The following is a 23324-nucleotide window of genomic DNA, read 5'->3' as shown; positions in this document are numbered from 1 at the left end:
CGTTAAATTCCAATTTAAGAGCATGCAATTTTAAGCAACTTTCTAATTTACTCCTATTATCAATTTTTCTTTGTTCTCTTGCTATCATTATTTGAAAAAGAAGGCATCTAAGCTTTTTTTTGGTTTCAGTACTCTGGACAGCAATTTTTTATTGGTGGATGAATTTATCCACCAATCAGCAAGGACAACCCAGGTTGTTCACCAAAAAAATGGGCCGGCATCTAAACTTACATTCTTGCATTTCAAATAAAGATACCAAGAGAATGAAGAAAATTTGATAATAGGAGTAAATTAGAAAGTTGCTTAAAATTTCATGCTCAATCTGAATCACGAAATAATTTTTTTGGGTACAGTGTCCCTTTAATTGTAGCTAAAAAAGATTTAATTTCAGCTCATAGAAATTGGCTGTTAAAGTATATTGTTCTATTGTTTAACTAAGCACTGAAAGTTAGTGGCCCATACTTTGGTATTTCATTGTGGTGATGTAATGCAATTCAATAGTGAATAAGGTTAATTCTAAAGGTACATTTGGTTTGCTTTGTAAAGAATATTGTAACAGATTAAGCTTGTATAGTTTGATTCATAATCTGGGTTTCTATAAATCTAATTCAATGTGTTTATAAATTTAACTAATAAAAAGAATTTAGGATTTTATATTAATTTTTATTGTTTTGTATATGTATATTATTGGGGGTTTATTTTAAAGAATAATTATTAAAGGGACACTCAATCAAAATGAAACTTTAATTATTCAGATAGAGCATGCCATTTTAAACAACTTTCCAATTTACTTCCATTAACTAAATGTGCACAGACTTTTTATATTTAAACTTTTTGAGTCACCAGCTCCTACTGAGCATGTGCAAGAATACTATGCATTTGTGAATGGCTTATGGCTGTCACATGGTACGTGTATGCATTTGTGATTGGCTGATGGCTGTCACATGGTACAGGGGGAGTGGAAAAAGACATAACTTTTAAAATTGTCAGAAAAAAATCTACTACTATTTGAAGTTCAGACTAAGTGCTATTGCATTGTCTTATTATCTTGCATTTGTTGATTAGGCAAATCAACTGTGTTGACTTGTCCTTTAAATATATTGTATTATAGCCCGGCCATATACTGACATATATATATATATATATATATATATATATATATATACAGTATATATATATATATATATATATATATATATATATATATATATATAATTATATATATATATGTGTGTGTGTGTGTGAATATATACAGTATATATATATATATATATATATATATATACACATACACACACAACCTGTGTTAGCACATTTTGCTACTTTATAGACAAATATCTCAACAAATACTGCTTATATTTAAGTTCAATCAAATTCCAAAATCCAAATATTTTGTTTAATCTGTTCAGCCATTTGGGCTGTATTTATTACTAAACTTTCTTATTGTTCAATATTTATATATATATATATATATATATATATATATATAAAAGTAGAGGCGCTCAGCTTTACAATATAAATTATGAATTGTAAATATATGTATATCAAATATAAGTCTCTCGTTGGTGAATTGGGTCACAAGAGTTGAATCAATTGAGGAGTTACTGCTTACCAGCTGTTACCTCAATCGTATGAGGTAAGGTGAGTGCCCTGGTTTAAAGGTGATTCGCTGTAGAGCCACTTCTATGTCCTGGTGGTATCCCTGGAGGTCTGTTGTTCAGAATAGGTCCTTCTGTTATGGGAATGAAGATCCTGGACTCTCTTTAGATGGAAGAATGTAGACTGTAATCCGTCTTTTTTATCTTTCTTCGATGGTGGTAGGAATACTTGATACTTGTTAGTAATATCCCTTAGAGAGAGGTGCCTTTGGGTGGTGAGAATCTCCGTTCCCTCAGTATGCAATCAGGATGTTGTTCATAAAAGGAAAAAAACAGAAGCACATAGCATAATATTGTTTTTACACAAAGTGAGTATTTATTAAGTATTAATATGCGCTTACATTAAAATCCCTCAATCAGTATGAGGTAAGTAATAAACATGTATACAACATGAGGAGCCGTGTCCTTAGGTGTAGTAGAAGTGGTAGTAATAAAAGGATCCTGGTACTTGATGATAATGTACCAGTCCAAACTTTGATGGGTATACTGTGTACCGTCACAGACAATTGTAAGGACAGTGTTAAAAGTGGTGGTGGGACTAAAAGATCTGCCCACAGAGTTCACAAATCACACTGATGTGGTTAGTACTGTTATAGTCTGACCGCTTTATAAATCCTACCGTCACAGTTTATTACTTACCTCATACTGATTGAGGGATTTTAATGTTAGCGCATATTAATACTTAATAAATACTCACTTTGTGTAAAAACAATATTATGCTATGTGCTTCTGTTTTTTTCCTTTTATGAACAACATCCTGATTGCATACTGAGGGAACGGAGATTCTCACCACTCAAAGGCACCTCTCTCTCTAAGGGATATTACTAACAAGTATCAAGTATTCTTACCACCATCGAAGAAAGATAAAAAAGACGGATTACAGTCTACATTCTTCCATCTAAAGAGAGTCCAGGATCTTCATTCCCATAACAGAAGGACTTATTCTGAACAACAGACCTCCAGGGATACCACCAGGACATAGAAGTGTCTCTACAGCGAATCACCTTTAAACCAGGGCACTCACCTTACCTCATACGATTGAGGTAACAGCTGGTAAGCAGTAACTCCTCAATTGATTCAACTCTTGTGACCCAATTCACCAACGAGAGACTTATATTTGATATACATATATTTACAATTCATAATTTATATTGTAAAGCTGAGCGCCTCTACTTTTATATTGTTTTAACTCTTTCTATACATTTTTTACAGAGTCAGGGGTAGTCTTTTTCAATATAGAGGCAGCACGCTAGACGCACACTGGGCTGTTTTAACCCACAATACCCAGAGACACCCATCCTAGATTTTAGCGCAGGTGACCTCTCTCTCTTTTCACTATATATATATATATATATATATATATATATATATATATATATATATATATATATATATTTATTTATTAATATAATGAATGTCTTGAACACTGCTGAAGCAATTTATTTAAAATGTGCCTGGTTTATATAATGGGAAGCCTGTTTGAGCTATAAATATAAAACTGGAAAAAAATGTTAACTTGAGTGCTTATACTGGGCTAGATAACAAGTGGAGCAAAAAATATTAGCGATATTGAGAGCTAACTCTAATAAAGTTAAATCTGTAGTGTTCCTAGTCTTGTGCTGGTAAAAGTGTGCAAGCAAAAGACTCAAGCAAACTAAAATCTGGAGGTTGGATAGCACAACCACTTTAACTCCCTTTCCTCATAAACTTCTTTGGGGCGTGCTACAAAAGCCTCTTCTAGATTTCGCACACCCAAAAGTGCACTTTATAGAGATAATTGCGTGAGAATTTATTTAAAAGGGACAGTCTAAACCAAAATTGTTCTTATTTAAAAAGATAGATAATCCCTTTATTACCCATTCCCCATTTTTTGCATAACCAACACAGTTATATTAATATGATTTTTACCACTGTGATTACCTTGTATCTAAGCCTCTGCAGACAGCCTCCTTATCTAAGTGCTTTTGACAGACATGCAGTGTAGTCAATCAGTGAAGACTCCTAAATAACTTCACGGGAGTGAGCACAATGTTATCTATATGACATACATGAACTAACACTGTCTAACTGTGAAAAACTTTCAAAATGCTCTGAGATAAGAGGCGGTTTTCAAAGGTTTAGAAATCAGTTTGAGCCTACCTAGGTTTAGCTTTTCAAAAATACCACTAAGGGAACAAAGCAAATTTGATGATAAAAGTAAATTGGAAAGTTATTTAAAATTGCATGCCCTATCTGAAGCATGAAAGTTTAGTTTTGACTTTAATGTCCCTTTAAGTGGGCACTGTTAAACTGAAAGATAGAAAGTAATGGAAAGTAGGAAAGGCACACTAGATATTGGAAAATGTAGCTCATTGTAAGAGGCCAAAACGAGTACTTAGCAAATGAGTTAAGTGGGCACCTGGGTCATTGAAATTCCCAAACATGAGAGCAGGTATGTAATTAACCTTGATATGTTGGAATGCACAAGTGTTTTGATGAGCCTGCATCATTTTCTATATTTACATTAGAGACTGGCAAACTAAATTACAAAACTTAGACACTATAAACTACTATGAGAAGTCCATGCAGAAAATTGCAGATTCTAAACAAAAATGCCTCTAGTGATTACAGTATGAGACCAATATAGAATGCTGATCTGTAGCATAAAATCCCAGTGAATCCTAAACCAGTCTGTCTGCTTTATGTAAAATAGAGGCAATAACTTTAATACTGATATCATTTATTTACCTTCTCCCATTCACTAACGCTCTCTTGTTAGCTCTGACTCTAAACTGATTTCTTATATTGATTGAGTATATTTGATTTGGCACTGCAAATGTTTACAATGTCAGTGTGTTATCAAAAAAACAAAAAACTAGCAATAAAAGAATGCAATTTCTCAACACCTCGTGTCATTCCTTTGTACCTCCTCCTATTCTATTTACAATGTACTTTAACCCGACCAGCGGGTTGTGTATTCAGCTAAGATAATTTATGTTGAAAGTCTGCATTAGATCAGCAGCTTTTTGGCACCAGCTGCATCCAGACGTCATGGGGTTATGTGCAAGGAAAGACCCCACAGGATGGCTCTACCCTACAATCATCCTATGCTTCTATGGCTTTTTCACCTTCTTGAGACCTTCAGAGCCTTTTTTGACCCCATATCTTACAGGACCAGAGCACAATCTTACTGTTGATCAGGTAAGTTAGCTATTTCCAAAAAACATTTGATGTTGGTGAGCAGAAAGTATTAGTAAAAAGTGACTTGCTGTCATATTTCAGCATTTTAGCTCAATCATCTAACAGTACACAAATATGATGTTGTTTATTAAAGGGGTATGAAACACATTTGTTTTCTCAACATCGTTACAGAGTTTAATATAAATATAAAAAAATTAGTCAATTACCTTTTTTACTTAGTTTCACTGCAAAGATCAATTGAAAGTCAGCCCATTTCCAAACCAACCGTGGGACTCATTAACTGTCCAGGGACAACCTGGGTTGTAGATGCATCAGCCCTTCCTGTTTTATTGTTTATTGCTTCAAACGTTTTAACAAAGTAATAACAAAGATTAATTGGACAGTAAAGTCAAAATTCAACTTTTATGATTCAGATAGAACATTCAGTTTTAAACAACTTTCCTATTTACTTATAGTATCAAATGTGCTTTGTTCTTTGATATCCTTTGTTGAAGAGTAAAGCTAGGTAGGCTGATAAGAGCTTAGGAGCATGCATGTGTCTTTAGCTCTCTATGGCAGTAGTGTTTGCAACGATGTATAACATATAAACAATGTTGCAAACACGGCTTCCAGATGGCGAAAGACACATGTCCGCTCCTGAGCTCACCTAGGATGACTCTTTATCAAAGGATACCAAGAGAACTAAGCAAAATTGATAACAGAAGTTAATTGGAAAGGTGTTTAAAATGTCATGCTTTATCCAGCCCATGTTTTACTATCCCTTTAAGCAGAATAATGGAGCTGTACAAATGAATGGGTTTCAAGCACGTGTGTAGTTGGCTGAACTGACACAGTGGCTTCCAGTGGCTGTTTTTTTTTTTTGCTATTGAACAATGCTGTCATAGTATATTTGTTTAGCAGTATAAATCATTATTGTTCATTTCAAAACTTTATGCAAGATTTAACCCCTTAATGACCACAACACTTTTCCATTTTCTGTCCTTTTGGTACCAGGGCTATTTTTACATTTCTGTGGTGTTTGTGTTTAGCTGTAATTTTACTCTTACTCATTTACTGTACCCACACATACTATATACCGTTTTTCTCGCCATTAAATGGACTTTCTAAAGATACCATTAATTTTCATCATATCATATAATTTACTATAAAAAATTATATAATATGAGGAAAAAATGGAAAAAACTCCCCCACTTTTTCTAACTTTGACCCCTAAAATCTGTTACACATCTACAACCACCAAAAAACACCCATGCTAAATATTTTCTAAATTTTGTCCTGAGTTTAGAAATTTCCAATGTTAACATGTTCTTTGCTTTTTTTTGCAAGTTATAGGGCAATAAGTACAAGTAGCACTTTGCTATTTCCAAACCACTTTTTTCAAAAGTAGCACTAGTTACATTGGAACCCTGATAATCTGTCAGGAATCCCTGAATAACCCTTCATATGTATATATTTTATTTTAGTAGACAACCCAAAGTATTGATCTAGGCCCATTTTGGTATATTTCATGCCACCATTTCCCCGCCAAATGCGATAAAATAAAATAAATTGTTCACTTTTTCACAAAATTTTTCACAAACTTTAGGTTTCTCATTGAAATTATTTACAAACAACTTGTGCAATTATAGCATAAATGGTTGTAAATGCTTCTCTGGGATCCCCTTTGTTCAGAAATAGCAGACATATATGGCTTTGACTTTGCTTTTTGGTAATTAGAAGGCTGCTAAATGCCACTGCGCACCACACGTGTATTATTGTATTATGCCCAGCAGTGAAGGGGTTCATTAGGGAGCATGTAGGGAACTTCTAGGGTTAATTTTAGATTTAGTGTAGTGTAGTAGACAACCCCAAGTATTGATCTAGGCCCATTTTGGTATATTTCATGCCACCATTTCACTGCCAAATGCGATCAAATTAAAAAAAACGCAAAATTTTTCACAATTTTAGGTTTCTCACTGAAATTATTTACAAACCACTTGTGCAATTATGGCACAAATGGTTGTAAATGCTTCTCTGGGATCCCCTTTGTTCAGAAATAGCAGGCATATATGATTTTGGAGTTGCTTTTTGGTAATTAGAAGGCTGCTAAATGCTGCTGCGTATCACATGTGTATTATAGCTAGCAATGAAGGGGTTAATTAGGTAGTTTGTAGGGAGCTTGCAGGGTTAATTTTAGCTTTAGTGTAGAGATCAGCCTCACAAACAGCTCCCTTCCCTCCCCCACCCCACAATTGTCCCCGCCATCTTAAGTACTGGCAGAAAGTCTGCCAGTACTAAAATAAAAGTTTATTTTTATTTTTTTAGCATATTTACATATGCTACTGTGTAGGATCCCCCCTTAGCCCCCAACCTCCCTGATCCCCCCCCCCCCCCCCCAAAACAGCTCTCTAACCCTCCCCCTCTGCCTTATTGGGGGCCATCTTGGGTACTGGCAGCTGTCTGTTTGCAAAAAAAAGTTTTTATTTTATTTTATTTTCTGTAGTGTAGCTTCCCCCCCCCCCACAGACCAACCCCCACCCCCTGTCTGATGTATATTTTTATACATATATCCCCCCCACTATTTCAACCTTTCACAAATATTTTTCTGTAGTGTAGCGGTTACCACCCGTGCACGCTCCCGCCCTCCCGTTGCAATTTAACAAAGACAAAATAAATAAAAATGTAACTTCTGTAATGTGTATGCTCTTCTGTAAAAGGGTCATAATAGCTGAAAAATTACATAGTCTAATCCATTAGAGCAAGTGATTTTAAGACTATTGACCCTGTACGCCCGTGCGTCCGTGCGGGTCCCCGCCCACGATCACGCCCCCCTCCAGATCAAATGGGTCATCGATGGCCGCCACCCACCTCCCATACCAGCTCCCACCCACCAACGAATATAGCCACGATCTCCGGTGCAGAGAGGGCCACAGAGTGTCTCTCTCTGCACCGGATGGCTAAAAATGGTTATTGCAGGATGCCTCGATATCGAGGCATCACTGCAATAACCGGAAAGCAGCTGGAAGCAAGCAGGATCGCTTCCAGCTGCTTTCCAGACCGAGGACGTGCAGGGTACGTCCTTGGTCGTTAACTGACTTTTTTTGAGGACGTACCCTGCACGTCCTCGGTTGTTAAGGGGTTAAAAGGATATGAAACCCACATTTTCTCTTTCATGGTTCAGATAGAGAATACAATTTTCCAATTTAATTCTATTAACTAATTTGCTTCATTCTCTGGGTATAGTTTGTTGAAGAAACAGCAATGCACATGGATGAGCCAATCACATGAGGCATATGTGCAGCAACCAAGCAGCAGCGCATGAGCCTATCTAGGTATTATTTTCAACAAAGGATACCAAAAGAACAAAACAAATTGGAGGATAGAAGTAAATGATAAAGTTGTTTAAAATTACATACTCTAAATCAGTGTTTTTCAACAAGTGTGCCGTGAGAGATCTTCAGGTGTGCCGCGGCAGACTGACAACAGTGCGGGGGTGTCCCTCTTTCAAATTTTGAAATATTGGGAGGTATGTGACAGGCTCATCAGGCATCATTTACAACCATGACATTGACATTCATTCACAGACAATCATTATGATTGTTTGTGAATGAATGTCAATATGTCATGTATAGTTTGTAGGAGGCATGGCATGACAGCACAGTACAGTGTGTGTATGTGTATATATATATATAATGTATATATATCCTGTATTAGTAGAGATAGATGAGGGAGTAGGCTGTTTTAGAATTAAGCTGTGTCCTTAGTTTAGACACAGCTGAACCTGTTTAAAGGATTGAAAATGCAGACCCTTAAAATATATATTGAAAAAAAACTTTTAAGAGAGAAGTTTGTAGAAACCAAATAAGTAACTACACAAAAGACAGGGATATCTGCATTTTCATTTTAATTGGTTAAAATAACCTTGACAAACATCCCCATTAGGGAAAAATAAATACAAAACGGTGCAACACAGTTCATGCAAGCCTATACCAGATAGAGACCCTGATACTGACTTTGCATGGGAACCACAAACAGAAAATGCACAAACAGCTAAGGTCACACAGTCCTTGGACATCAAATTCGCAACATTCACTCATAAAGTTAGCACTTTAATACCTGAATCTACAAACAACAGAGGATGGCAGTGCAGAAACTGCACTAATCGGCCAACATGTTAATCATTGAGGATCTATGTTTGCAAACACAAACCATGTGAAAATGCTGATATCCCTGTCTTTTTTGTAGTTACTTATTTGGTTTCTACAAACTTCTCTCTTAAAAGTTTTTTTGAATATATCCTGTATTAGGCTACAATGTGTGATTTTGTACAATTTTGGGATGGTGGTGTGCCACAGGATTTTTTAATGTAAAAAAGTGTGCCACAGCAAAAAAAAGTTTGCAAATCACTGCTCTAAATGACTCATCAAAGAAAAAATGTTTCCTTTAATTTAAGCCAATATGAGCAATACAGTTAATATAAATTTGCAATTTAACAAAGACAAAATAAATAAAAATGTAACTTATGTAATGTGTATGCTCTTCTGTACAAGGGTCATAATAGCTGAAAAATGACATAGTCTAATCCAGTGTTTTTCAACCAGTGTGCCGTGGCACACTAGTGTGCCGTGAGAGATCCTCAGGTGTGCCACGGCAGACTGACAACAGTGTGACATACTTTTTAAACTTTGCTTGTTTTTTACTCCCAGTGCAGGGGTAGTTTGTAGGAGGCATGGCATAACAGCACAATACCTACAGTATGTGTGTGTTTGTGTGTATGTATGTATATATATATGCTGTATTAGGCTACAATGTGTGATTTTTTTTAAATTTTGGGATGGTGGTGTGCCACGGGATTTTTTAATGTAAAAAAGTGTGCCACAGCAAAAAAAGGTTAAAAATCACTGGTCTAATCCATTAGAGCAAGTGATTTTAAGACTATTGACCCTGCAGTACTGTGTTTGTCACCTGCAAGGGGGTTAAGCACTCAGTAGACTTACCGCTTGTGACTCACTGTACACTGCTGGTCCGGAGTGGAAACTCCGCTAATCCAATCAGCAGCACTAGTAGCTCATCTGAGTTGTGCGACTAGCACTGCTGAATGGATCAGCTGTAAGTTTCGCTGGTGACCAGCAATGCTCTGCGGGCCCTGAGTGGCACTTCTACTGTGTGTTTACTGCAGGGTTGATAGTCTTAAAATGACCTTCTCTAACGGATTAGTGCATGTGATTTTTCGATTATAATAGCTCAAGTTAAACACTGCTTAGACCAGACATACTCAAACTTGGCCCTCCAGAGGTTTTGGAACTACATTTCCCATGATGAAAAAAGAGTCCAGTAGAGCCTCACGGTATATAAAGATAAAAAGTAAACACTTTATTGGGCAAATCTTTAAAACAGCAGGAATCGAAAGATAAAATCCTCGGTCACTAGAGCCATAATCATAGACATAACAGGGTACATCTGTGTATAAAAGGCTAAGGAACTGTCTGATAGGCTAAAACAAAAATCACCCAATAATTTAACCCTTAGTGTACACATATCAAATTGAAAGACAGAGAGACAAAATAGAGTATACATATTAAAAGTGATTTACCAATATGCAATGAATACTTCAATTTAATCAGAGAATAATAGTTAAAATATGGGAACAACTTAACTAAAAATAGTAAAAATTGTGGGAATGATAATAAAACCTCTAACACCCTCCATATTTACACAGCTAGTACAATGGGGTGCATTCAAACATATTGCTTCATAGTCATAATGGACAGGTAATTTACAACATGGTCAACGCATAAATGGCATATCTGTTATAACAATATGACTTTGTACAGTAAATACAATAACTATGTGCAAACACAACCTGACAATAAGCATAACTTCCTCCATATTCGTACAGCTGGTACTGTGAAGTGCATATAAATATATTGCTTTATAGTCATAATGGACAGATAATTTACATCATAGTCAACACATAAATGGCCAATGTCTAATAGCAATAAATGCGTACAACTCTGTGCAGTAGGGGCAATAACTATGTGTAAACACATCCTGACAATAAGCATAACACACATCAACTTAATTATTGAATCAACTATTTACAAGAAACATATTTGGACTTAGGGGGCGAGAAAAAAATTATTGTTCATACACAACCAATTATCTCTGCCAAAAATTGATTATATCAAATTCTACAAAGGACAGAAAATTTGTCTCCACCTCTGGCCGAAACACGTAAGCTAGAGAACGCTGTTCTATCTGTCCATAAGATGTTGTTGTTGTTGTAACTCAAGATTTTAAATTGAAGCTGTAAAGCGAAATAAAAGTTACATTTTATTCACTGGATTTGCCTAGTGCTCCTCTTATTGGCATGGTTGACAAGTACTATTAGGTCCCTCAAAGAATTTTAGAAACACAATTTTTAGCTTGAGAGCTGTTTATCTCACTATGCCGGGTTCTGTATGTGAAGGAGAGACACATTTTGTGAGATTTCCCTTTATGTTGGCAAGTGATCATCAGACCTTCAGTCTCCGTATTACTGCCTTATGTTTCTTTTTTCTACCTTTGTATAGTGGTGAAGAATCTGTTGGCACATTAAACATAAAATGATAATAAGCAAGCACAGTCATCCAGGGCACTTTCGTGCTACTACCAGAAAACAATTGTGGTAGGGAATTTAGTAAATTGATACATAATAGATTCAAATATATCAATTTGAATGCTTTTGTTTCGAATATTGCATAAATCGAATATTAAATTTAAATAAAGCATTAGAAATACTATTACAAATATATAAATTCGAATTTTTCTAATTCGAATAATGCATAATTCGAATACATGAAACGAATGTGACAATGTTGTACAAACATTCGAAATTCAAAACAAACGAATGTGTAAAAATGTGTTTCATTTTTCGAATGTTGTGAAATATTCGCCCATCCCTACTCTCCGCCACCCAGTAGCTGATTTACACAATAGAGGGCCCAGGTGCAACACTTTTTTTTGGGCCCCTGAATGATAACTCATTAGTAAGCAATAGAAATAATATACATGCGGCTCTGTATAATGATTTTGAGGATAGATTATTTATTATTATTATTCTTTATTTATAAAGCGCCAACAGATTCCGCGGCGCTGTTCATAGGTAACAAAGATAAAAGGACAGTACAATATGAGACACCGGACAAAATTTAACAAACAAATACAGGGGGAATTGGGAGCCCTGTTCCCGTGGAAACTTACAATCTAAATGGGTAGGAGGGTGAGAAACAGGAGGTGAGGACTGCAAAGGTGGGAATGATGTTAGTGTGGAGTTAGATGAGGGCAACTATAAGGCAAGTGGAATTCATTAGTTGCTGATTTGGTGATAGGCTTCTCTGAACAAGAAGGTCTTTAGGGAGCGTTTAAAGGAGGAGAGGTTGGGGGAAAGTCTGACAGCTCAAGGAGGTGCGTTCCAGAGGGTTGGTGCCGCACAAGAGAAGTCCTATAGTCTAGCATGAGAGGAGGTGATGGTAGAAGAGGCAAGGAGTAAATTGTTGTTGGATCTTAGGGGAGGGACTGGAGTATATTTTTTGATGAGTGGGGAGGACAGGTATCGGGGGCTGCATTGGAAAGGGCTTTGTAGGTCAGAGTGAGAATTTTGAATTTAATTCTGCTGTGAATGGGGAGCCAGTGAAGGGACTCACAGAGGGGTGCAGCGGATACAGAGCGTAGATAGATAGCTAGCCAAGCAGGCAGACAGCCAGACAGCCTGGCAAACTGCACTAATAAAAGGCTCCCCTGCATTAGACACTCCCATGTATAGATTGGCTGCTATGAGCCCCCCAGCACTTGGGCCCTGGGGCCACTGCACCTGCTGCACCAATGGTAGTTCCCCCACTGCCGCCACCTTAAGGGTGGTGGAGTCAAATCATCTTTGTCAGATCTCACCAGATGGATTGACAAGCCCTGCTCTCGCGAGATCAGGGGGCTTGGTTGCATCAGTATTAGCTGATTCTGCCCTCTCGACATGTAGATATGATCCCAGGAGTTAAACTTGTCCATGCAGCATGAAACAGTCAAAGAGTGGCTGCAGGGGGTTGCTTTTCAGCTGCTGATTGGCTGACATAACACCGGACATTATACTCTAAATTCTATGTTCTATCTGAAAAAGAGAATGTTTCAAACTGTAATACAGTGTTTTGTTTTGTTTGGTTTTTATTCCTGAAAAATGGACATTCATGTGCTTTATAAATCAAATTTTTTTTGTGGAAGTTTGTTATCCAATAATTGAGTCCCATGACAATGCCAGGTATCTAATTATAATCTTCCTGTTAGTTTCACTTGAAATTTAAAAAGCTTTTAGTTAACATGTTTTCATGCAAACTATCACCTAGATTACACGTTTTTCGCTATAGAGGATGCGAAACGAACGCAACAAAAGTTGCGTTATTTCACCCTCCATAGCGCTGCCATTACGAGTTTCTAAAAAGCCACCTTGTGCGTGTGATATGGTGGCGATGAGCTCCATGCCGCACAAAATCCAAGGGCTGCTTTGACGTGCTCGTTCACGCTTTCCCCATAGACATCAATGGGGAGAAGGTGTTAGAAAAAAAACACCTAAAGCGCGGAATGGCAATCACTGTAACGCAACCCCATTGATGTCTATGGGGAAAAAAAAGTTACGTTTAAACCCAACACCCTAACATAAACCCCAAGTCTAAACACCCCTAATCTGCTGCCACAACATCTAAATAGTTATTAACCCCTAATTTGCTGCTCCCGACATCGCCGCTACTAATAAAAGTTATTAACCCCTATTCCTCCGTTCCCCGACATCACTGCCACTACAATAAAGTTATTAACCCCTATTCTCCCGCACCCCAACATTGCCGATACTATAATAAAGCTATTAACCACAATTCCACCGGTCCCCCACACCGCCGCCACTAAATAATGCTATTAACCCCTAAACCTCTGGCCTCTCACATCACCGCCACTAAATAAACCTATTAACCCATAAACCGCCAGCCCCTCACATCGCAAAAAACTAAATTAAACTATTAACCCCTAAACCTATCACCCCCTAACTTTATATTAAAATTACAATATCCCTATCTTAAAATAAATAAAAACTTACCTGTGAAATTTAAAAAACCCAGTTTAAACTAACAATTAACCTAACATAACTATTATACTAAAATTAAAATAACTACCTAAAAACTAAATTAAACATTAAAAAACCTACTACTAAAAAAATTTAAATCTAAAATTACAAAAAATAAAACTTACTAAATTACAAAAAATAAAACTTACTAAATTACAAAAAATAAAACTTACTAAATTACAAAAAATAAAACATACTAAATTACAAAAAATAACAAACTAACGGCTAGATTACGAGTTTTGCTGCTCGGTGCTAACTTGCAAGTTATTGTCACCGCTCACCTCCCTATAGCGCTGCTATTACAGGTTTTCATAAACCCGACGTTAGCAGGCAATAAGTGAGCATTGAGCAAAATTGAGCTCCATATCACACTCCAATACCAGCCCATAGACATCGATGGGGAGAGCTGGCTAAAAAAAAGCCTAACACCTGCAATAAAGAAGCATAAAACTCCGTAACGCAGCCCCATTGATTCCTATGGGGAAAGAAAAGTTATGTTTACACCGAACACCCTGACATAAACCCCGAGTCTAAACACCCCTAATCTGCTGCCCCTGACATCCCTGACACCTACATTATACTTATTAACCCCTAATCTGCCGTCCCCAATGTCTCCGCCACCTACATTACACTTATTAACCCTTAATCTGTCGCTCCCAACATCGCTGCCACCTACCTACATTTATTAACCCCTAATCTGCCGCCGCCACTATACTAAAGTTATTAACCCCTAACACCCCCTAACTTTAATATAATTAAAAGAAATCTAAATAAATTTTACTATCATTAACTAAATAATTCCTATTTAAAACTAGATACTTTGCAAAGATGTGTGTAGCAAACAAATAGATGTTAACAGAAAATATGCTCAACACAATGTACTAAAAACAATACTCTCCTTGTTAAATAAAGTGACCGCTGCCTTTCCTCAGTCTCTCCCCAAGGACTGTATAAGCAATAGACAAAACGAAATGGATGGCGCTGGTCTTGCAGAATAGTAAGTTTCTGATAATAGATAGAAATGGACTTGATGTGCAAGTTAAAATCTGTTGCAATAATGTGCAATATACTCACTCCTTAAGTAACGTGAGTCCTGCTTCTATGGTATATCCCTCTGTGATATGTCTCTCTCCAAAGGCAACAACAAGGTGGTTTTCAACAAGGGGCTGAAAAAGGATTGGAACCTCATCAGCAGTAAAGTGATAACTTTAAATTGAAGAAACAAGTAGTAACTTACTTATCCAAAATAGCAAGTCCGGCTCGTCACAGCGAAATAATTGCAAAATATGCAAGATAAAAAGTGGTTTATTGTAGCTCTACGCGTTTCAGCGTTTTAAGTAAGTTACTACTTGTTTCTTCAATTTAAAGTTATCACTTTACTGCTGATGAGGTTCCAATCCTTTTTCAGCCCCTTGTTGAAAACCACCTTGTTGTTGCCTTTGGAGAGAGACATATCACAGAGGGATATACCATAGAAGCAGGACTCACGTTACTTAAGGAGTGAGTATATTGCACATTATTGCAACAGATTTTAACTTGCACATCAAGCCCATTTCTATCTATTATCAGAAACTTACTATTCTGCAAGACCAGCGCCATCCATTTCGTTTTGTCTAAAACTAGATACTTACCTGTAAAATAAACCCTAAGTTAGCTACAATTGAACTAAGTTACATTGTATCTAGCTTATGTTTTATTTTTATTTCACAGGCAAGTTTGTATTTATTTTAACTAGGTAGACTAGTTAGTAAATAGTTATTAACTATTTACTAGCTACCTAGTTAAAATAAATACACATTTACCTGTAAAATAAAACCTAACCTGTCTTACACTAACACCTAACCTTACACTACAATTAAATAAATTACATTAATTAAATACAATTAACGAAATTACAAAAAACAACACTAAATTACACAAAATAAAAAAGAAATTATTAAATACTTAAACTAATTACACCCAATCTAATAGCCCTATCAAAATAAAAAGCCCCCCCCCCAATAAACTACCAATGGCCCTTAAAAGTGCCTTTTTTCGGGGCATTGCCCCAACCCATTCTGCCCAAACCCTAATCTAAAAATAAAACCCACCAATAAACCCTAAAAAAAACCTAACACTAACCCCCGAAGAGCCACTTACAGTTTTTGAAGACCGGACATCCATCCTCAATAAAGCGGCAGAAGTGTTCATCCAAGCGGGCAGAAGTCCTAAACGAAGCTGGGAGAAGTCTTCATCCAAGCGGCAAGAAGTCGTCCTCCAGGCGGGCAGAAGTCTTCATCCAGACAGCATCTTCTATCTTCATCCTTCCGATGCGGAGCGCCTCCATCTTCATCTTCAAGACATCCGGCGCGGAGCATCCTCTTCTGTTAAGAAAATAAATGTATTCAGAGCGCCTCAAATGGGCTAGGTGTTGTATAATGTGTATAGTGTGTATTTAGAAATATTTTAATTGTAAATCTAGTACTTTACACAAGAATAAAACATGCCACGGTGGGTACAGTGGTAATAAATGACAATAAAAACAATAACATGTGGATCCACTCTTGTACAAATTAAATATTAAATATATCTATATAAAAACACTGAATATAAAATGATGCAGAGGCAATAATAATAGTAGCCCCAATAAAAATATGAGAAAGTTAAAATTCCAAACAATGTCTGAATGAAATCAATCCAATGTGTGGATTAAAAAATACAGTAAATCAAATGAATGGATTGCTGATATCGACTAGGAGGAGGATACCGTAAGAGATATTGTGTACCAGTGTTGGTGGTTATAATGTGTATAAAAAGGAGTGAAAAATTATCCTTAGTGATTGCAAATATAAAGAAAACAGACAGTGTCAACTTGCTTATTCAAAAATGAAAAAAATGATGTGAAAAATTGAAAAAATTACAAAGGAAAAAATGCTGCTCAAAAAATTAAAAAAACAGAACAAAGTCAGTGATCCAAAAAAAAAGGAAAAAAGAGAACAAAGTCAGTGATTGTAATCCAACAAACAAAATCCTAAAAAAGGTTAAATGTGAAGATCCAAATAAAAGTCAAAAGTTAATGTGCAGAAAAGGAAACCTTATTTTCCTAGTGGTGAGAGTCTGTCTGAGGTTCCTGAAGGTGAGAATAAAGTCAACAGTCTTTTAGGTCAAACCCAATTAATGGGCTAGTGTTCCTGTTCCTGATGGTGAGAACCTTTGGTGGTTGGGAGAAACTCCAATCCAAAAAAATGTTTTTTTCTTTTTAAATCAAAAATTAAACCTAAAGGCAAATAAAAACAACAATAGTGTAGATGGTACTAAACACTTATATAAAATCAGAATAGTGCTTACCAGCTGTGGTCAACGTGTTTCGGCCTCCTCTAGGCCTTTCTCAAGACTGTTCAGAGCTATAGGTGCTCGTCTTTGGCGCTATACCCCATCGAAATCCACATCCTCTTCTGTTGACAGCTACTGAAGAATGAAGGTTCCTTTAAGGGACATCATCCAAGATGGCGTCCCTTGAATTCCAATTGGCTGATAAAATTGGCTAATGCATAGATATGACATTCCACAGGCTTCCCTTCTGTCTCATTTTTACTTGGATGCCTCTCTGCAGCTTAGATTCCCCTCCCCCACAGCACAGCATGGACAGAGACCTCTGACAGCTGATAACAAGCAGGCACTGCTAGGATTTCTAAAATGTAATGCTGAAAGAAGTCACTGCAGGAAACGGACCTCAGCACAGTGTCTGTCACTGCCTCTGCATTCTGTGCTTAACCTCTGCTCTGCAACCCTGCTCCACATTTAAAACCCAGGCTGACAATTTAAACTATCGGTAAAAAGAATGACAAACATACATAGCAGCCTGCTGATGTGCTGCTTGCTGGCCCCTCCCCCCCACTCGGGCCCGGTGCCACTGCATCTGCTGCACCTCTAGTAGTTCCGCCCCTGCCATACACTATTTATATGGGACAAAACAACCCTGAAATATCCTCTTCTGAACACTAACTCAACAGCTGCCCCATTAATAGATCTCAACACCTTGATAGATAAAACTGTACAAGGCAAATGGGCAAATAGAGGCCTTTACAGAATAGCGGACACCTTTATTAATGTGAAGTTCTTAACGAACCAACAATATAACGACTTAAACCCAAATGACAGACATACCTGTTTCCACTACCTACAATTAAGATCCAAAGTTCTAGAGGCTCTAGGAAAATCACCCTTACATAACCTTACCTCCTTTGAAATGCTATGTTTGGCAAAAACAAGACTGAAAGGATCAATAGCTTGCTTGTACCCCATATTCAACAAAACTGACCCCAATACCAAAACATCTATTATGAACAAATGGGAAAATGAACTAGGTAAAGAATGGCCGATCCAACTTTGGATAAAAACACTTAGACAAGGTACCTCCTTCACCCTTAATTCCTCCTTACAAGAAAACTACATAAAATCAACATTCACATGGTACCTATACCCGTCTAAACTATGCAAGATAGGAGGCAGAAACAATAGCTCATGTTTTAGAGGATGTGGGGAAGAAGGCAATTATGTTCACAAGTGGTGGCACTGTAACAAAATTCAATCACCTTGGAAAAGCACAGCCACCCTGTTAAGTAAAATCTTTGAGAAAGAAGTGGAACTCCTTCCTGAGCATGCTTTGCTACATTTTCCAATAAGGAGTTTTACACCAAAACAAAACAAGTTGACAGCATTAACATGCACAGCAGTAAGGTTGGCTATAGCTAAATCTTGGAAAACAGAACCCCCAAGTTTCCATTTAATAGAGCAGAAAATCAAATACTTCTACAAGATGTCTAGCTTGGTAGCGGATTTATTATCCACTAAAGAACAATTTGTAGATCTTTGGGAACCCTGGATCATGTATACTGAAGCCAGACATAGAATCTCCCAGCGCCCACCATAGGAGACATAGGTCCCTCTACTAAATTAATGATCAAAACCCCCTAACCTTCCTTTTAATATAGTGACATAACATAACACAACATAGCAATTCATAAGAACATAATTTGTCATTGATGTAATTGTTTTTTCTTTCTTTTCTCTTTTCATTTTCAAGTTATACGTTGTGTATAAAAGTAACCACTGTTTAAGTTACTAAAGTATCCTTAATGTTATATCCATATGCAATATGTAAAATTGTATTATAAGACATATGCTAATAAAAGCAATTTCAACAAAAAATAAATAAGAGAACAGCTTTAAAGGGACATGAAACCCCCCAAAATATTTCATGATATTGATACAGCATACAATTTTACTTTATTCGCTTGGTATTCTTTGTTAAAAAGCATACCTAGGTAGCCTCAGGAGTTGGGTGCTCGCTGCTGATTGGTGGCTGCACATATATATTTTTTATCATTAGCTTATGGATGTGCTCCCACTAGTGCATTGCTGTTCCTTCAATAAAGGTTACCAAGAGAATGAAGCAAAATTGATAATAGAAGTAATTTTGTAAAATTGTATGCTCTTTCTGATTGATAAAATAATAATTTTGGGTTTAATGTCCCTTTAAAGAGAGCTGAAAGTACATGAGGAAATACGTTACCATGGTGACTAGTAACCATGCTACTGTAGTTGTACCCAACCGTTTCATGTCCCTTTAAAATAAAGCCAGTTACTTCTGTTACTATTTTGAAGAACATCACTTATTAGGAATTTAGTGTGTACTAGAACGTTTCCCTCTGATAAAGAGTTAAACCTGCATACACAAGGCTTAAAGGCAGTGGAGGCTCCTCCATATGCGCACAGGCACACGTGAACCCCCAGTGAACCCCCAGAGACAAAAGAAGAAGACATTTTTTTTGGCTGAATAAATATAATTTTTCCAATAGCCCCCCTATTGGAAAAATTATATTTAATAACTCAGCCAAAAAAGGTCCAAGCCAGACTGTGTTTAAAAAAAACCCCACATGTGCAGTAGAGTCTAGATGCCTGGCATACCCCTCTGCACTTTTCATAAGTGCCTGCAGGTGCCGCACCAACCCAGCCCCTATACCCCTCTAATCGCACAGTTTATGCTGTGCAAGTGAGAAATCACTAAAGTTAACTGACAATGTTTTGTAAATAAAGTTTGTTATATTAAAAAAAAAAGTCAGTTTCTCCTCCCCCGTCAGTTGGCTGTGCAGTCACTTCACATTTGGGGCGGGTAAAGGCTGTTGATGTGCCTCTTATTGATACCTGCGGGCAGTGTGTAACTGGTGTGAATGTAATCAGCACGACAATATCATCAGGGAACTGAATGCTGCGCATAGCAAATGCATTCCTTGTGATCACCAGACGATGCAGAGAGCATATCACACAGCGTCAGTGTTTGGGAGGAATGCCTGTCAGCCACTGGGGTCTCATAATTCTTTTTAGATCACAGAGTTCTGAGGAGGTAAAAAAAGTCCCCTATTAACTTGTTGCTGTCTGAGTTACATAGCGTGTGAGCTGCATGCGAGATGGGAGATAGAAATGGATGAATTATTAGAAAAAATATGGGACGTTTTCACGTTTATGGCACTTAATTAAACTTTACTATTGCAAAGTACAGCATGTAAGCACCTCAGAGAAATGGTGATGAATACAGGGGAGAGATTAATTTACTTAAACAGGACCCCTAAGTGATTAAGTCCTTGCTTCCAGAGATGCTGTGCTGCACAGAGGGTAACCCTGTCTGGTATATGAAAGGTTACAAATATATTGTACTCTACTGTTTTTTCTAGCTCTAAATCCAACTTGTACAGACCTTTCTCTCTCCACAAATACATTTAATTTTCACAATTTATTTATTGTGAACCCCCATTTAAATAACCCACGAGCCGCCACTGCTTAAAGGGACAGTCTAGTTTCTACTTTCTTGAATCAGATAGGGAATGCAATTTTAAACAGCTTTCCGATTCCCTTTTATCATCAAATTTGCTTTGTTCTCTTGGTATTCTTTGTTGAAAGCGAAACATAGGTAGGCTCATTTCTCATTTGCTCATTTCTAAAACCTTGAAGGCCACCCCTTATTTCAATGCATTTGGCAGTTTTTCACAGCTAGAGGGCATAAGTTCATGTGTGCCATGCAGATAACATTGTGACCACGCCCGTGGATTTACAAGTGAGAGGGCACTGATTGACTAAATGCAAGTCTGTCAAAAGAACTGAAGTAAAGGGGCAGTCTGCAGAGGCTTAGATACAAGGTAATCACAGAGGTAAAAAGTGTATTAATATAACTGTTGGTTATGCAAAACTGGGGAATGGGTAATAAAGGGATTATCTATCTTTTTAAACAATAATAATTCTGGAGTAGACTGTCCCTTTAATACTGAGGCAGATAACAGTGTCTCCTATTAACCAATAGAATGTTATGAACATTATTACCACAGTGGGATGCTGACCTATTTTCTGATAAACTTCTGGTCTGTCCGGTCTATATAAGCTGTACTTGGCTTCCTTACGGGGAAGTAAGAAATTAAATAACAATACACTAATACAGTAACTCAACTGAGTCATATAGAACCATTCCCATCATTTCATCACCACTATGTTTCCCATTGTATTTCTGCCTACAACCCAGATTTCAATTTACTAAGGAGAATATTAGTGATGATGTGAGTCAGCATTGCATTGAAACCTAAAACTTTAAAAGCTAGACGCTATTCTATTTTCTTTCTTCATTTCACATCTACAATATTTTTTTTAAAAAGTTTGTTTTCTTTAAAAAGTCTTTTTCATTGTACTGTTGTGTTTAAAGAGACAGTAAAGTAAAAACATTTTATGATTTAGACAGATCTTGCAATATTAAAGAAATTCCACTTTACTTATATTATCTAATTTACTTTATTCTATTGATAGGCTCAGGAGCAGCAATGCACTTCTGGGAGATAGCTGCTGATTGGTGGTTGCACATAAATGCCTCATGTCATTGTCTCACCTGATGTGTGCATATAACACCCAGCAGTGCATTCTATTTCATAACCTAAATCATTTGGAAAGTTGTTTCAAATTGCATGCTCTATATTAATCATTACAATTTTGGGATTCAGATAGAGCATAAACAACTTTTACCTGATAAATTCATTTCTTTCATGTTGGTGAGAGTCCACAATCCATTACTCCTGGGAATTACTTTTCCCTAACACTAGGTAGAGGCAACGATTCCCAAACCCCAAGAGCGCTATAAAACCCCTCCCACCTCACAGGTACCTCAGTCTAATGTTTAGCCAAGAAAAGTGAGAAAGGGAAAGAAATAAGAGCAAAAATTAAAGGAGCAGGGGAAAAAGATGTGCAAAAGTGAAAAAAAACACACACAAAAAACATAGGGTGGAACCTCTTGGACTCTCACCACCATGTAAGAAATACATTTATCAGGTAAGCATAAATTATGTTTTCTTTCATACAGGTGGTGAGAGTCCCCAATCCATTACTCCTGGGAACTAATATGCGGTGGAGTCAACTAGTAATGAGACACAAAGGGTAGGATTTAATAAAGCCTTTCAGACCTTGTGATAAATCTTCCTAGTCACAAGCTTACAAGCCTAGATTAAAGTCTCAATCAAAGAATTTGATAAGCCTCTATGCTTAAGAACTAACTGTTCAACCTCCATACAGTCAAGCTTAGATATTTCAGATCAGGATAGATAAAAGAACATTGAGACAGAAGGTCTGGTTGAAATAGAAGTGGCCAAGAAGGACTGGATATCTGAACCAGATCTGCATGCCAAATCCTGCGAGGCCAAGCTGGGGCAATCAGAATTACTGATGATTTCTCTAGCCTTATCTTGGAAATTACTATGGGAAGAAGAACCAGAGGAGGAAACAGATAAGATAGAGGAGGTGACGTAGCTACAGCCCATGGAGGTGTGTGAGCTGCTGACCAATCAAAACCCTTGAATATCAGCAAAATAAGAAAACACTAATGGCGGGGTGCCAGCTTGGAAAGGAGTCGAGCCAACTTCATGAAAGAAAGATAGAAAGAAGCAGCACTCCAAAATCGTGGGGTAAAATCCAAAAACTTTATTCTTTGACTTAAAAACAAAATATATGCAGCACAGCATAATGCAAGTGTCACAGATGGAGAGGGGAGCGGAGTCCTAACATGTTTCTTGCTATGCAGCACTTAATCATAGGATAGCTCCCCACCTGTGCAGTGCACCTTTTGAGGGTGTCTCAACCAATCACAGTATAAAATTTAAAAGGTTTGACACACCCTCAAGAGTAAATCCGTGGGTATAGGATGTGCACTACAAAGGAGTAAAGAATAGTGTAACAAAATAACATAAAATACAATTAAAAATGAACAATACGTAAAATGAAAAAACATATTGATACAAACTCTCAATATTATATATGAATAAACAAATATATCAACAATAGAATCATATGAA

At 36.9% G+C, this 23324-nt stretch overlaps 1 protein-coding gene across 1 annotated transcript in view; it reads left to right on the top strand.

Annotated features, from left to right (window-relative positions):
- Nucleotides 1–4640: 4640 nt before the first annotated feature.
- SLC19A3 (solute carrier family 19 member 3) overlaps nucleotides 4641–23324 on the top strand; it is a 123990-nt gene continuing 105306 nt past the window's right edge. The window contains exon 1 of the mRNA XM_053709851.1: nucleotides 4641–4838. Coding sequence (XP_053565826.1) covers nucleotides 4689–4838 — 150 coding nt within the window. The 5' untranslated portion in view covers nucleotides 4641–4688. The remainder of the gene's footprint in view (nucleotides 4839–23324) is intronic.

The sequence above is a fragment of the Bombina bombina genome, chromosome 4 (genome assembly GCF_027579735.1).
Source record: "Bombina bombina isolate aBomBom1 chromosome 4, aBomBom1.pri, whole genome shotgun sequence".
Taxonomy (NCBI): Eukaryota; Metazoa; Chordata; class Amphibia; order Anura; family Bombinatoridae; genus Bombina; species Bombina bombina.
The sequence above is the reverse complement of the archived record's forward strand: the minus strand, read 5'-3'. Positions and strand labels throughout refer to the sequence as shown.